General features: G+C 46.8%; 1 protein-coding gene and 1 long non-coding RNA gene across 2 annotated transcripts; one reads left to right on the top strand and one right to left on the bottom strand.

Annotated features, from left to right (window-relative positions):
- Nucleotides 1-385: 385 nt before the first annotated feature.
- Nucleotides 386-8,324, bottom strand: LOC123171301 (uncharacterized). Its single transcript, XM_044588863.1, has 10 exons — nucleotides 8,145-8,324; nucleotides 4,174-4,277; nucleotides 3,633-3,672; nucleotides 3,015-3,242; nucleotides 2,084-2,241; nucleotides 1,797-2,003; nucleotides 1,559-1,721; nucleotides 1,427-1,488; nucleotides 1,003-1,339; nucleotides 386-472 (listed from the first exon to the last, which is right to left on the bottom strand). Exons 1-9 carry the CDS (start codon nucleotides 8,322-8,324, stop codon nucleotides 1,255-1,257), a joined length of 1,227 nt encoding a protein of 408 aa, XP_044444798.1. The 3' UTR covers nucleotides 386-472; nucleotides 1,003-1,254.
- A 4,459-nt stretch (nucleotides 8,325-12,783) lies between these two features.
- Nucleotides 12,784-14,836, top strand: LOC123170086 (uncharacterized). The gene is made up of 3 exons (XR_006485032.1): nucleotides 12,784-12,927; nucleotides 13,057-13,397; nucleotides 14,372-14,836. It is a non-coding gene; the product is annotated as an uncharacterized lncRNA (long non-coding RNA).
- Nucleotides 14,837-15,312: the final 476 nt, after the last annotated feature.

The following is a 15,312-nucleotide window of genomic DNA, read 5'->3' as shown; positions in this document are numbered from 1 at the left end:
TAGAAAGGGCCAACGTGATATTTACAACGCATAGCAGATGGTCTGTTTGAGCGCCTAAATAGAGGAATTGTCATGACAAGGGCTTGACATAGCTCCACAGATGCCAAAGTCGTGTCTTAGAAAGGTGCACAAAATACATCAGATGCATAACCAAAAGTGTGCCGGGCTGGCGATCTTCACACCCGACAGCGAGACCGCTGCTACGATGCAGTAGAGCTGAGAAGCTCTCTTGACCAGCATATCCATCTAGCGGCTAACTTAGCTTGATAAGAAAGCAGAACATAGAAGATACCCTGAGGAAGGAGATGAACCATTAGTCAATCTACGGCGACAGGTCATGTATGCCGGATGCACCATGAACAGAATTCAAGAAGGGATTGTCGTACCATATGTACACGGCGAGCCTAGCCTATTGAAGAACTACTGCTTTGCTTTCTTTGGAACGCTGGCGCCCTTGGCCACTGCATTTACCCTGAGTTGCAAGTAGTGCGAAAAACAAGAGGCATGTCAGGAAAGCTAGCACCGGCATATATAACAAGAAGCATAGAATGTAATAAGAAGAAAAGCACAAACACCAAATGTAATAGATGTAGGCCAGCATAATTTAGTAGCAGGCTAACTAGGCCCAAAAAACACAGCTGATTCAGTTACATGGTTAATTTAGTTATATATATGAAGTATGTTATCTACTATGCAACAGCAAGTATCGCTTGCACAAGCATCAGAAATGAAACAGGAGCATCACACAATACTAAGCAGAACAAATGTTGCATCCTGAAGCTATAAAGCTGTTTTACTGGGTATTTGGTAAGCTCTAATCTAACAGTGAAAAAAAAGGTTCAATGAAACTCCATCACATGCATCGGTTAAGAAGAAAACAATTTGTAAATCATATAGAATGAAGCTTTGCATTTTTAAAACGACACGACCAAGGAAGAATAGCAATCATCAGGATACACCCTGCACTGAACTGGGAAAATGTAATGGACTAAGAGCCTTTACCTCTTGTTTTTAGTCAGCTCAGGAATAACATTCGGTGCATCTTCAGCAGCTGCGGTTTCAGTCTCTTGACCAACTTCTTTAGTTTCCTGCTACAAAACATTGGTGTGGATCAAGCATGGTTTGTGCATAAGGGGAAGGTAGTTACATGTGAAAGAGGCACAAACATTTGGCATGGGTACAACTTCAACTGTATCTCCAGTAGAAGCACTCTTTTCAGCTTTGGCAATAACAAAGGCAGTAGAAGCAGGTAGGTCAGCCCCCTTTAACTTCAGCGGCGGTGATCTTCAAAGGTGTAGTGAAAAGCTTGCGCCGAGAATTTTTTGGGCACGGTGATTTGCTGCTTCCCAAGACAAAAAATACATTAGCCGCAGGCAAAGAAAAAGAATTTTGAAACTTCATGATAGCATAAAGGGAGGGTTGATACCTAGGCGTTTTAGGCATAGTGGCCTGCCCTTTGCTTTTGAACGCAGAGATAGGAGTGTTCATCTGGAAAAGAAACAATATAAGAGCCAATCGATGGAAAGAGTTTGAAAGGGGGAATGACCAGTAGATATACCTCATCTAGAGGGAGTGCAGTAAGTGTAGCCGATCCTGTAGGGAAAGACTCGAGAATGGGCAACGCTGCACCAGAGTTCTCAGCAGAAGACGACGTTCCAGATGCGCCTGATGCACCACCAAATCCCAAGGGTGGAAGTTCAGGCTTAAAGGTTTGATCGATCCTGCTAACTTGGAAGAACAGCTGAGTGCTTGTAGGCTGGAAGCTCTTGGTGGAGATAGAAACAACAAGCACATACTTCTGAGCAACAATGCGGGAAATTTCAGTAGGCATTGCCACATCGCCACCTCCTATCTGGGCAAGATCATGCACACTTGTAAAACCTGGGTATTTGCGTTCAATTAGAGGCAGGACTGGCTTGCCAACAACACTCCTTGCAGCTTTATCAAACCACATGAATTCTGCTTCAGCTCCACCATCACTTCCAAAGGTGCACACGCAGTATCTACATACCACAAACCAAATGGACTAAGAAGCAAGCGAATATACAGATGGAACAAAGCCTCATGCGGGAAATGCACTCACGAGGGATCTGCATTAACGGAAGGGCAAGTGGGATCCGAGCAACGGAAATGCCTTCCAAAAACATAGGTTGTTTTATGACATTCCTGGCATGACAGGAACCACCAGCAATTGTCATAGCCCAGCCTTGTAATAATAACCTTCACCAATAACTGTTTCTTCTGCATTTGATCAGCAACACAATTACAATGAGAAGGAAGGCAAGTTGAAAACAGGGATAGAACAAAAGAATTTTTTGCTCCGATGGATGTAAAAGCAAACAAGCAATTGTACTCGGTATTTTCGTAAGGAATCTTAGGCTCCGCGGCGGCCCTTTATAATCAAGCAGGGGTTCTAAAAACTGAGGTGGTTTCTTAAAGGGATCAACAAATACTTTTCCAGCCTTACAAGAATTGTTGTATATAACACGCCTTTTTGTGATAGCAAACTATGACTTTACCCTCTCACGCCACCAAAAGCTAGCCCCGCAGTGGTTGCATCGGTAGTCGGGAGCTTCGTAGTATGACCTCTTTGGTTAGAAAGCTATAGGAGTTTTAAGAGCGATAAGAACGCAGAACATCGGGAAGGGGAAAACAACATGGTTAATAATAACAAAGAGATACCTTTAAGGATCTCGACTTCGTCAGGAGAAAAACCAACCCAACCAGGTTCCAGAGGAGATGCTAGGGTATGCTCTGCGAGAGCCAGAACAAGAAGGCACCAACATGACATAGAGAACGCAAGGAAGCAGCACTACAATCGATCAAGGAGAACATGAACTAACCATTCTTGTTGTGGGAGCAGAGCCTGTCCAACAAGAACCTGCACCTTTTACGGTTGTGGGAAGTCTCAGCAGAAGAAAGAGATACGAAACACAAAACATGCTAAGGGAGAAAGCCCTATTTATCAACGGATGCCAAGAGCTGGCGTAACTAAAAAGGTGTAAAGAACATACGTTTCCTCTTTCAAACAACAAGGGGAACGGCAGGCGTGGCCGACACAGGAGGCAAAAGAGCTGCAGCACGAGCAGCACGGCGCAGGAGAACAGCACGGTGCACAACAGGAGAACGGGCTGAAGGAACAACCGGTCTGGCAGGAACAGCTGCCCGGGCAGGAACAACACGGCGCGGAGGCATACCGCAACCAGAGAAACTAAAAGCACGAAAAGATACACACCTTGGTACTGCAAGAAACAAGCAAACAAGCGGAAACTAAGCTCTAAAATTGCTTCGGTGCAGGTTAAAGGATAATCAAATAAGAATAGCACAATTTTCCAAGGGTATCAACACAGTCATTGAAAGACACGTCATATAAGGTAACAAGAATAAACAACATAAGAAGAAAAGAGCATGAAACTGAATTCATTCATTACACACAAATAAATATAATCATGGAACAATAGAAGTACCCTGTATAAAAGCTAAATAGAGTACAAAGACGCCAAAAGGCTTGAGTACAGCAATGCCAGGTTAGGCGGTGGCTGTGAGCGAGTACAAAAGGCACTAATGGGTGTGGCTACAGAGGCCGAGCGCGTGCAAGCAAGGGCCCTCTCTAAGTAAGCCGCATAACGAACAGCCGACGCGGCGACAGCGACAGCAGCATTCCCTGAATTCCTATAGCAAACCACACACTCATAGCTGTAATCCTTAACTATAAAACCATACATCCCTTGCAAAAACCTGATTGCCTGCAAAGCAGCATGCTCGTATGCATCTACACAACCTTCCCACCCAGAGGCCCAGGGGAAAAAAATTGCAGCATCGCCAGGACACCATCCCCAGGAATGTCAATCTCTACCCCAGCAAGGACATGGCCATCCCCGTCAACCTCATGCATATAGCAAGGGGCAGGCAGTGCACGGTGCGCTGCTACGGCTTCCAGGATTGGAACAACAAAGGACAGCACAACACACATTCTGGACATGCGAAGCAAGGATGCAATAATAAGCATGAAAGAACACATGGAATCAAGAAGTAAAATAATTAATCAACAATAAGCAATGGTAAACAAAGCCACAAAATGACACAACACACAGAACACACACAGTTAGAAGCGGGCAAATGACAAAATTTGAGATGAGCATAAGGACAACAAGAGAAGAAGGAAGATGGTACCTCTGCACGCCAAAGTAGAGCAGCCGAGGTGCCAAATGAGATGAACCACAGCAGAACCTTTGCAGAGCTGGAGCCAGGAGATCAATTATCCGAATAATAAAGACCTGTAACACACGAGAAAGCCAAAAAACGTAAGCAAGCATATAGTCACATACCCTCCTTACAGAGGCATGCTAAAGCCTAAATTAAAAGAAACCAATGGAAAAGATAAAGAAAAGAAAGATGGCAACCGCAGCAGGAGAAGACAAGCAACAATTTAATGCGAAGTAACCTGGTGCAGAAGCATTTAAGCAAACCGAGAACACTCAAAAACAACCTCAAACAGCAGTTAAGTATTGCAGACAAGAGCATGCACACCATATCCATGCAAACGCAGCTAGACCGACGTAAACCAACCGAGGCACGATGAACCAAACCAGACAAGATACAACCTTTATAAGAAAAAGCACAAGAAACAAAAAAAACATGCGACAGTAGTAACCTGAACAAAGGCAAGGACGAACACTCAACCCAGCCAAACCTAAGATCGAACCAAACCACCCATGTAAGCAGTACGCAACAGATCTGATGCAACCAGCAGCCAGGAAAAACGAACGCAGCGCAAGAAACAACCCATAATGAAAGGAACCTAGGCAAACATTTCATCGAACAGGTGATAAGCAAAGCAAGAGGTGTTGGATAATCCAAACAATCTCTAGTAGTATACATGTTGGATGTCTAGTAGTAGTCCGAGTAGAGGATGAAGCTCACCCTGAGAAGGACGGACGAACAGGTGAAGAGGCGCACGGCAAACCAGACGCAACGAGGCTGCAAACGAGAAGTGAGGAAAAGGAGGAAAGAAGAAGGGATTAATACGCAATGCAAGCAACCGAAGCCATAGCCATAAAATCAGCGATCAGTGGCGCTCACCCTAACCGAACGCGGAGGCAGGCACGCGAGGAGCCATGAGCAAAGAAGCGACAAGCACGGCGATGGCAACCAACGATGGCGGCGGAGGACGAACAACGACTCCCAGGCGAGACCGAGCGGAGTGGAGTGAATCGAGAGGGAGGCACTGACAAAGGGGAGGATGAGGATGAAAGAAAAGCGCCTCCTCGGTCATCAACAGGACAGGGGCGCTGTAACTCCTAGACTGACCCAGATAAAGGAGAGCACGAGACCGACAAACGGGCCCAGCCGCATGAAGGGCCACATGCAGCCAAACAACTGGAGAAATCCCGCGTATGAACAAGAAAAGGGCGGAGCACCCTATTACCCAGCGAGTACAGGCGTGCTGGCACAGCAGCAACCAATGGGAGCAGCGTGCGGCTATGAAGAGACAGACATGTGGGACCACATCGGCTGAAGCAGAATGGTCACAGGTGGGTCAAACGCACCTCGATAAAAAAATGCCACGGCGGCCTGCAGCCCACGATCGCCTCTGGCCAACCCACGATCACCGCTCCGCAAGCACGCACCCACGCTCTCACCGCAGGATGGGCCTGCGCGCAAAGGCTGGCCCAGCTGTCATCCTCTGCGACCGAAGCACAGAACGTAGAAAAAGAACTAACGCTGGATGTTTGACAGCGAGGTAAAACGCTCAAAGCAAGTACTAAGCGAGATAGAATGGCCGGACCAGATTATCTTATCTCACTGCTAGCTGTTTTTCCTCTCGCACGCACTATTCATAGCGTATATGTGGAGCCGGTGGTTGCGCCTAGCACCCCAGCATCTTTTATAAGGTAAATTTGAGCAAAGCTGACACTGAGCGATGAATGAACATAGCTCGACATGAACTCAGGCAAAATGCAATTGAATAGAACATGCTTCACATTCTAAACCTCTCCACAAATAGTGCATGCTGCGTTAGCCGGTCCGTGTCATTTTATAAATTGATCAGTGAACAGCTAGCAAGCATCCCCTGGTCGCTTGCCAAAAAAAAATCTTGATTTTGTTCTAAAACAAATCTTGATTTTAAGAGGAATATGTGCCTTCCACGTGGCCTTACACTCTCGAAACAGGCTTTCGCCCCGCTTTTATATATAAAGCACAAACTACAAGTACACGGCCGAACGATGCATCAATTATGAGGAAACACTCAAAGAAAGCAGAACTTAGAAAGAAACAGACAACATATATCGGTCAAGACATGACCATGTCGCCGCAAAAATACAGGACCCAAGGACTACACGATGATGACCAGCAACTCCTGGGCTCCCTCGGCAATGCCCTCAATGTTGGGAATCGTAGCAGAAATTTAAAATTTTCTACGCATCACCCAAGATCAATCTATGGAGTCATCTAGCAATGAGAGAGATGAGTGCATCTATATACCCTTGTAGATCGCGAGCGGAAGCGTTCCAGTGAATGGGGTTGATGGAGTCGTACTCGTCGTGATCCAAATCACCGATGACCGAGCGCCGAACGGACGGCACCTCCGCGTTCAACACACGTACGGAGCAGCGACGTCTCCTCCTTCTTGATCCAGCAAGGGGGAAGGAGAGGTTGATGGAGATCCAGCAGCACGACGGCGTGGTGGTGGAAGTAGCGGGATTCCGACAGGGCTTCGTCGAGCGCTGCGGGAGGAGGGAGATGTGTCACGGGAGGGAGAGGGAGGCGCTAGGGGCTGTGGTGCGGCTGCCCTCCCTCCCCCTTCCTATATATAGGCCTCCTGGGGGGGCGCCGGCCCTGGAAGATCTGATCTCCAGGGGGGGCGGCGGCCAAGGGGTGGCTTCGCCCCCAAGCCAAGTGGGGGCGCCCCCACCCCTAGGGTTTCCAACCCTAGGCGCAGGGGAGGCCCAAGGGGGGGCGCACCAGCCCACCAGGGGCTGGTTCCCCTCCCACTTCAGCCCATGGGACCCTCCGGGATAGGTGGCCCCACCCGGTGGTCCCGGTACAATACCGGTAACCCCCGAAACTTTCCCGGTGGCCGAAACTGGACTTCCTATATATAATTCTTCACCTCCAGACCATTCCGGAACTCCTCGTGACGTCCGGGATCTCATCCGGGACTCCGAACAACTTTCGGATTACCGCATACTAATATCTCTACAACCCTAGCGTCACCGAACCTTAAGTGTGTAGACCCTACGGGTTCGGGAGACACGCAGACATGACCGAGATGACTCTCCGGTCAATAACCAACAGCGGGATCTGGATACCCATGTTGGCTCCCACATGTTCCATGATGATCTCATCGGATGAACCACGATGTCGAGGATTCAATCAATCCCGTATACAATTCCCTTTGTCAATCGGTACGTTACTTGCCCGAGATTCGATCGTCGGTATCCCAATACCTTGTTCAATCTCGTTACCGGCAAGTCACTTTACTCGTACCGTAATGCATGATCCCGTGACCAACCACTTGGTCACTTTGAGCTCATTATGATGATGCATTACCGAGTGGGCCCAGAGATACCTCTCCGTCATACGGAGTGACAAATCCCAGTCTCGATCCGTGTCAACCCAACAGACACTTTCAGAGATACCTGTAGTGTACCTTTATAGTCACCCAGTTACGTTGTGACGTTTGGTACACCCAAAGCACTCCTACGGCATCCGGGAGTTACACGATCTCATGGTCTAAGGAAATGATACTTGACATTGGAAAAGCTCTAGCAAACGAACTACACGATCTTTGTGCTATGCTTAGGATTGGGTCTTGTCCATCACATCATTCTCCTAATGATGTGATCCCGTTATCAATGACATCCAATGTCCATAGTCAGGAAACCATGACTATCTGTTGATCAACGAGCCAGTCAACTAGAGGCTCACTAGGGACATGTTGTGGTCTATGTATTCACACATGTATTACGATTTCCGGATAACACAATTATAGCATGAACAATAGACAATTATCATGAACAAGGAAATATAATAATAACCATTTTATTATTGCCTCTAGGGCATATTTCCAACACTCAAGAGGGGAAACAGCGCAACACATCGCCATCACCGCGTCCGATGAAACGGACCAAGGTTTTCACCTGGAGCACTGACTGGGGAAGCAAACCTGCGACGGCGTCCTCAAAAGGATAGCGGCACCCACGGGCGCTTTCATCATCGACACCGAAGGCAGAGCTTTCACCAGTTATAACCACCAGCCAAACAAGAGCTAAGCTGGACGCCGCGGTGTAGCCAAGAACTCTAGAACCAGAACTGGGCATCTCCGCCACGACGGAGAAACGCCAGAGCCTCCCAACGCCGCACCCCTCACCATCTGCACGATCGAGAGATGCATCCACCACCGCTACCCGGTGACCCGCCGGAGAGCCCACTGAGTAGCCCGCCACCTAAGGCCGCCGCCCCAACATCCCTCTCCGAACAACTCCCTGGCGCCACAACACGCAAACGCCATCACCAGGTTGAGAAGCAACCACCTCCCTGCCAACCCGCCAAGACACACCACGCAACCACCCGAAGGGGGGCCATAGCCGGGCAGCATCGCCGCCAAAGCTACCCAGTGACCAAGCACCAGGCCACAGGAATGGAGAAAGCCCGGACTGGGCAGGGAACCACACACCCTCGCATCCAGACCTGTGCCGCCAGCCATCTGCTAGCAACACCTCGGGAGAGCAGTGGTAGCCAGTGCACCGTCCGATCTAGCAACTCCAGATCCAAACGGGAGCCACCCGGGAACGGCAGCTCCAGTCGTCGGGCAGCCGCGGCAACACCAACTACTACCATGTCCACGCCTGCGGTAGCCCCCACCGTAACCCACCACGGGCCACCATAGCACCATCCATCATGCGTCAGTCCCGAGCATGCGAGGTGGAAAGAGGTCCCTGCCTTCACTGGCGGCGACCGGGCATTTCCCGAGTGCGCCTTGCGGCGTCGGCAGGGGCATGACCGGCGGCTAGGGTTCCCCCTGTCGTTCACGGGGGTGAGGGAGGGAGGAGGGGAATGGGGCCGTCTAAGTCCACGTGGACCTAAACTTACTGGAGCAGGTTCTAGGTTGCAGGCTATTGTAAATAGATTTAACCGAAATTTTTCGAGAAGCGTAATGGGGCGAGCTCATTAGATCCTTAGAGCTGGAGGGGGAAGCAACATGGCAATAAGAAGTTCCCACTGGTTCATCTCACTACAGCAAACGTCGAAAGCAAAACTCCCAGTTTCTAGCATGAAGCTCATAGATGTATACATCATGATTGCCACAATAAGAGAAAGGTATTAGAAAGTGATCATTAAGCGGACCATGCCCGGTCCAGCAGTCTAGCCAAAACCTAGTTGAGGAACCAAACCCCACAATGAACTTGAGATAGTATAGAATTTGTCTTAGATCTTAATTAGGAAGAGATTTCCAATATTAAGGGCTATTCCACGGCAAAGAGAAAAGGGGTTCTCTATCCGGGAAGTATTTTGCACAATGCAATTTCGTCCCCATCAAGACTCATCACAACTAAATTGCCAAATCTTCCACCACCATATTATCAGAAGGCATTTGTCCATGATTAAAGGTTGGACTTTCTCACTTCACAAGTCTCTGCACTTTGGAGAATTTCAACTGCTTCACATTTTACAGAACTAACCCAAATTTTACTACGACTGTATGATTATTGCATATCCATTTGGGTTACAAGCTGAGAAGCATATCCTTTTGTTTTGGTAGAGCACAATTGAGTACTCAAACAGATGGTAGGCCTTAAATCGTGGGGTTCTTACTTATGTGTATTACCAACGAACGGTAAAAGGTCTTTAAAACAGAAATGTGTAGTGTTGATAAACAAATGGATATAACCCAATGTGGCTCATATGCAATTGATCTGGGTCTGTGGCAGGTAGGTGCACACCTGCAAGGTAAAGATACAACCTAAAAAAATCTGTACTTTTTAAGGGAAAATATAAGAAAAATTGTCAGGAACAGCCAACTTGTGAGACACTCATGAAAAAAAAAATCATGTCACGCATGCCATGAAATCGGATTTTACAACAGTGAAACCCAAAATAATTAAAAACCAATAAAACAAAGGATCTAATGTCCTTTCAGGCCCTATCCTTGGAGTAACAAAAGATATCCTTAATTTCAACTTGAACTGCAATGACCAAACAAGCATTTGTCATAGTAAACATGACAGGGAAACATCATATATCCTAATCACCCCCACCCGCATCACATCCCTCTGCTATTCCTGATATCCAAACTAGTAGCTAGGACAAGTGTTAGGTCAAGAAAATGATGTCCAATGTGCCACAAACTTCATGACACATTATTGCATCCAAGATTTCAATAGGGAACCATACAAAACAAAGCCATGTTTGGTTGTCGTGTGGTTTCTAAAAGCCTTTTGATCACCATCTTGCCGGAACCTAGAGCCGTCAAGGAAAGTGTTAGCCCATATGTCTTGTGCTCCCATCGGAGGCCAAGATGTAAAAAGTCTGACAAACTAGAGTTGATGAAGGCGAAGTAAGGCCTCTCTATAACAATGTTAATTAATGTTGAGATATGACAGTGGAAGAAAAATGTGATAAACACTTCTCCGGTGCTGAAACAAAATACAATTTATACCCCCTTATCAGACTTTCTTTTGCTCGCCCATAGTTCGTCAAATAAGGGCTACTAAACAAGAAGTTTGATCTCAATGCACAACTTTCCATTCAGCCACTTATGGGTTATGTGCACATGTATGCATGGGCTCACACACGGAAGTACGGAAAATGGTTAATACATTTTATCTTTTGAAATAAATATAAACATCCAGGGAAAATATCATAATTGTTTTTAGTTACTAAAATTAACATCGGTAAAAATGCCTACAAGTGCATGGTGTCAAGTGATGACACCAATGACCATGTAGCTACTAAAATTTAGCCACCGTGAAGGCAACTTATAACTTCAGCGCAGTAGATAGAAAGGCATAACTAGTTGGTAACTAGTCACGTGAATAACTCTGTTACAATAACAAAATTTAAATAGATACCTTGAGTAAATCAAAATGTGAGACTCAAGTAATGATGACGACCTTGTAGTTCAGAGTTCCCACTTACTGGGGAAAGTTCCTCAAGATTGTCGAGTTACCACGTGCAGTACCTCTCTCGCAAAGGTTCCTTGCTTGTTTTCTTATGGACACCAACAACTCTTGCTAAATGCAACCAAAAGACTGTCACGTTTTATCCCAGTACCTTCCATGCTAAGATAACAACCCATTGGGGAAATGGAGTGACTAATCTTCAGGAACATCTTGTTTTCCAATGTGCACAACAATCATTTTTCTTTGTATGCATACATGCTATTTTCCTACGGTTGGAAGAACCAGAGAACAAGAGGATCCAACAAACTTTAAATTTCAAGTGATCTCAATATCTCTATCTTTATGGTGGGATGTGGTATGTGTAGCTTATGAATAAGGGTGAGATGAGGAAGTTAGAGTAGGGTTTACAAAAATCAATGGTAGTTCAATCTTAAAATGATTGTTTGTTTTCTTGAAATAAACTTTCGCCCCGCTTTATAAATAAAGCAATGATCCATACAACCTACATCCAGATAAGCCATACAGGCGACGGCTGGGGCAACAACACAATAATGCCCAAAGAGAAATGAAAAAAAACAAGGCCACCTAGTGGCTGTCGATGGACGAAGCTAAGATGACGAGAGCCGACGTGCCGAATCCACGAGCGCATCCAGCATGGTGTCTAGACGATCGCGGTCGTGCTGCCTAGTAAGCGGGCGCCATTGCTGCAGAAATGCAAGGAATTTGAACAAAGAGTTAGACGCCTGCCTCGGGAACACCTTCTCAATCACCATTTTATTTCTTGTCGTCCAAAGAGTCCATGACATGGCCGCAAATTAAAGATCAGCCAGAATATGCGGCGGTGACGGTCTAGCATGGTAGCCCTGGCCTGGAGGAAGTCCCCAAGATCCAGGGCCTCCCAGTCGGGCCCTAGTGCCTCACGGACAAACTGCCAAAGGACCTGAGCCACAGTGTACAAGAATATAATATGGGCTTGTTTTCAAAAAGCAAAACATTATAGTTTGAAGAGAGTAGGCAGGACTGGAGAGAGACTCTTTTATTTCTTATGTTTCGTGTTACAAATATATCATACTGTTGGGCTTCGGTTCCTTGAAATGTCTACCAAGAGGAAAAAATTGACAACATCGATGATTTCTAAATGTCTCTTTGGTTGTAACTTGTATCTTTGAGTGAACTTCTGCAAATTTCCCAATTGATACATTTGCCATTTTCTCCTTTTTGTGCAACATGGAACTTTTCTACTTTGGATGGTCTTTTTTATTACAAGATTCACGATTCATTGGCTTATATTCTCTTGATCTCTTCTGCAGGGCTATTGAAGCTTCATCCTCTAATCTCTATGAGCCAAAACGTGCTGCACATCCTATATACCTAAAAAGTTCACCCCAATTACTATATTTATCTCTACATGCAGCCTATCCACATCATCAAGTGGGCCATGTGTGACACATGAGCAACTCTTACAACATGCATAATGACACGTGTGTTCGATAAGCAACTTAAAAAAAATGAACCGTCTCCGTTTCCAACTTTCCATGTAGATCCATCACCCATCGTCCACACAATTACTCCCCACCGATTAGTTCTGCCGGTCTCTACGTCTTCTTCACCAAATCGTTTCTTTTCATCTCCTCCACTATTTTCGGACGGATGGATCTATGTTTCGCCTATTCATCTTCTCTTGATAACCCTCCTTTTAAGCCATGGGTTCGTTCCCGTCACCTACACCAAAGCTGAGTCGATCAATTGCTTGATGGCAGGAAACACTCACATTGGAGGAAGAGGCGCTGGCAGAGGAAGGGTGAGGAGCCGCCATGACGGTCGATCCCCCAACCTCCCCTAACCCTCCCCGATGTGTGGCTCCATGAGTTCCATGCTTTGTGTTGCGCTCACGGCAGAGAGGTCGTTAATGTCTGGTTGCATGGTGCAGCGGCTTGCCACGGGACTCCACGGCACGGTCGCCGGCGTTCTGCACCTTCCACCGTTGTCTCCTGTAGGTGTATATCTCCCTTCCTCTGGCCGCCCATGTCCCTGCTACAGCCGGTGGACCTCCACGGATCGGACGACGAGGGCACCGACGACCATGGACAGTCCCGCGACGCCAGGCATGTCCGACCTCTTTCGGTGGCTTTCTGCTGCCCCTACATGTGGAGCTCAACATGGAGGAACTCGCCGTGGCCCGAGTATCGCTCTGTCCACCGCCCCGCACGTCAACTGCTCCAACGCCCACCAAGTGTTTGGTGTAATGTCGGTATGGGCGGATGGCTGTAGGTAAAAAACAAAATTCAGTTCAGTCTCTATACCCTTAATTTTGTGTTCTTCCATAAGATTAGATTTGAATTTACCACTAACATATCGAATGTATTGAATCTAAAGAACGATACCAAAATGAGTGACTTACATGAGTTTGTGAGACATCTCCTGCGAGTCTGGGACTGTTTTCAACAATTTGTACTGCAGGTATAAGCACTCAAGGTGATGGATGGCTTCATGTTGTAATCTGTTATGTTCACTCCTTCCCAAATTAAATTTTAGCAACCTTATCAGTTGTACAATCTCTTGGTGTTGCTCCTGGGTCCAATATATATCTGCTTGCTTAGCCAACTCATGGTCTCCAAAGTTAGGCCATAATAGATGAATATTTCCTTTACTCGCTTTCAACTGATGTATATCTCGGTGTGTTAGTTCATTTCCAAATTAATCTGTAAAATAGCCTTATTATTTACAATTAGAAAACCTCTTGGTCTTCTCCTTGGTCCAATATTTATCTTCTTGCTTAACAAAACTACGCCATATGATTAGTTCCACATAAATAAGTGATATTCTACTTTTTTGGCGGCTGGAAGAAGATCAGTTTGTCATATCATGTGAAAAATTTATTTACCTACACTGTTGCTTTTATTTGTCTGTTAACAAAGATGTTTGTGAAACAGTAAATTAGTCAGCATAGTTTAGCTTGCTGAGAACCTGGATGGGGAGACTCAGAAGGTTCATTTCATTCATTTGCCGCTCTGAAATGTTGTGCTCATTAGATGGTTCTGCTTTGTACTCCCTCCGTTCGGGATTACTTGTCGCGAAAATGGATGTATCTAGACGTATTTTAGTTCTAGATACATCCATTTTCGAGACAAGTAATTCCGAACGGAGGGAGTAGAAATCAGGAGTATTAAGTCGAAGTGTTTCCTTCTCTAACACCGTGTTTCGAGGTATGGATTTCGTTACACCCTCATGTTTGGATTTTGCAGCATCGGCAACCCAACGGATCTGATTACCGAATGCCATGCGGCGACCGCAGTGTGCTGATGCATGCCTGCGACATGACCGACACACTGGAACAACTCAACTCCTTCTGGCTTCCCAACCTCCGGCGTGCCCATGTGATGCTGCCTACAGCCTCCCATGCATCAGGTGAAGCTGCTGGAGATCATGGTGTGGGTTCAAGATGAACCTCATGGATGAACGACAGGGTCACACGTTGCCTCCATGCCAGATACACTCTGCTGCCGTGCTGCTGATGTTGCGTCAACGGCGCTGAGGAATTTGCATGTGAGCAAGTAGCTAACCACTTAATCCATGATTAAATCTCCTAATTAGCCTCGCCATGTCGTTCGTTTCAGTTCCTGCATCTCTGACTCTGTTCCTACAAGTGGTGATGGGCAGGACGAATTTGTAATCCCCTTTGCCTGCTGGTACCTACCGCATGGCATTATGCTGGCATTTTGGATTCAGCCCGCCCTTACCGAAAAAGGGTTTCCCCCCGCTTTGTATTACAAAGCAACAACATCGATACAACCAACGATAGGTGCTGGGGCGGAAGCAGCACAGGCACGCCCAAAAGAAAAGAAAGAGAAAATACAAAAGGAAGAAAATGCCGACAACGGTGGATCAACGAAAACGAAGATGACTCGCAACCGCTGCGCCCGCCGGAGAAATCCACCACGCTCCTAGCACCACGAAACGCCGCATACCAAGCAACACCTTCAAGAAGGAACGCGACGACAACGCCGTTGCTACCGGACATGGCCTAGGGTTTCCCCCGGTACGCGAAGGGCCGTGGGAGGGAAGGAGGATATCCGACGCCCTTCAGGAAGGCACGGCGGCGCCCACAGGCGTCACCGCGTCGGTGCCGAACAAGCCGACAAGGATTTCTCCCAACCTCCAACCAACCACGACCCCAGACGATCCA

This window comes from Triticum aestivum, chromosome 7D (genome assembly GCF_018294505.1).
Source record: "Triticum aestivum cultivar Chinese Spring chromosome 7D, IWGSC CS RefSeq v2.1, whole genome shotgun sequence".
Lineage (NCBI taxonomy): Eukaryota > Viridiplantae > Streptophyta > Magnoliopsida > Poales > Poaceae > Triticum > Triticum aestivum.
This window is presented reverse-complemented; position numbering and strand designations above follow the sequence as displayed.

Bases quoted from the DNA above. Each gene is read 5' to 3' on its own strand.
- LOC123171301 (XM_044588863.1), bottom strand. From the start codon at position 8,324: ATGCCCAGTTCTGGTTCTAGAGTTCTTGGCTACACCGCGGCGTCCAGC. The intron at 2,242-3,014 runs GTATGTTCTTTA...GATCAAATGCAG, and splicing joins TGTTGTTTGAAAGAGGAAAC to AAGAAACAGTTATTGGTGAA. The intron at 2,004-2,083 runs GTGAGTGCATTT...TGTGGTATGTAG, and splicing joins TCCGTTAATGCAGATCCCTC to ATACTGCGTGTGCACCTTTG.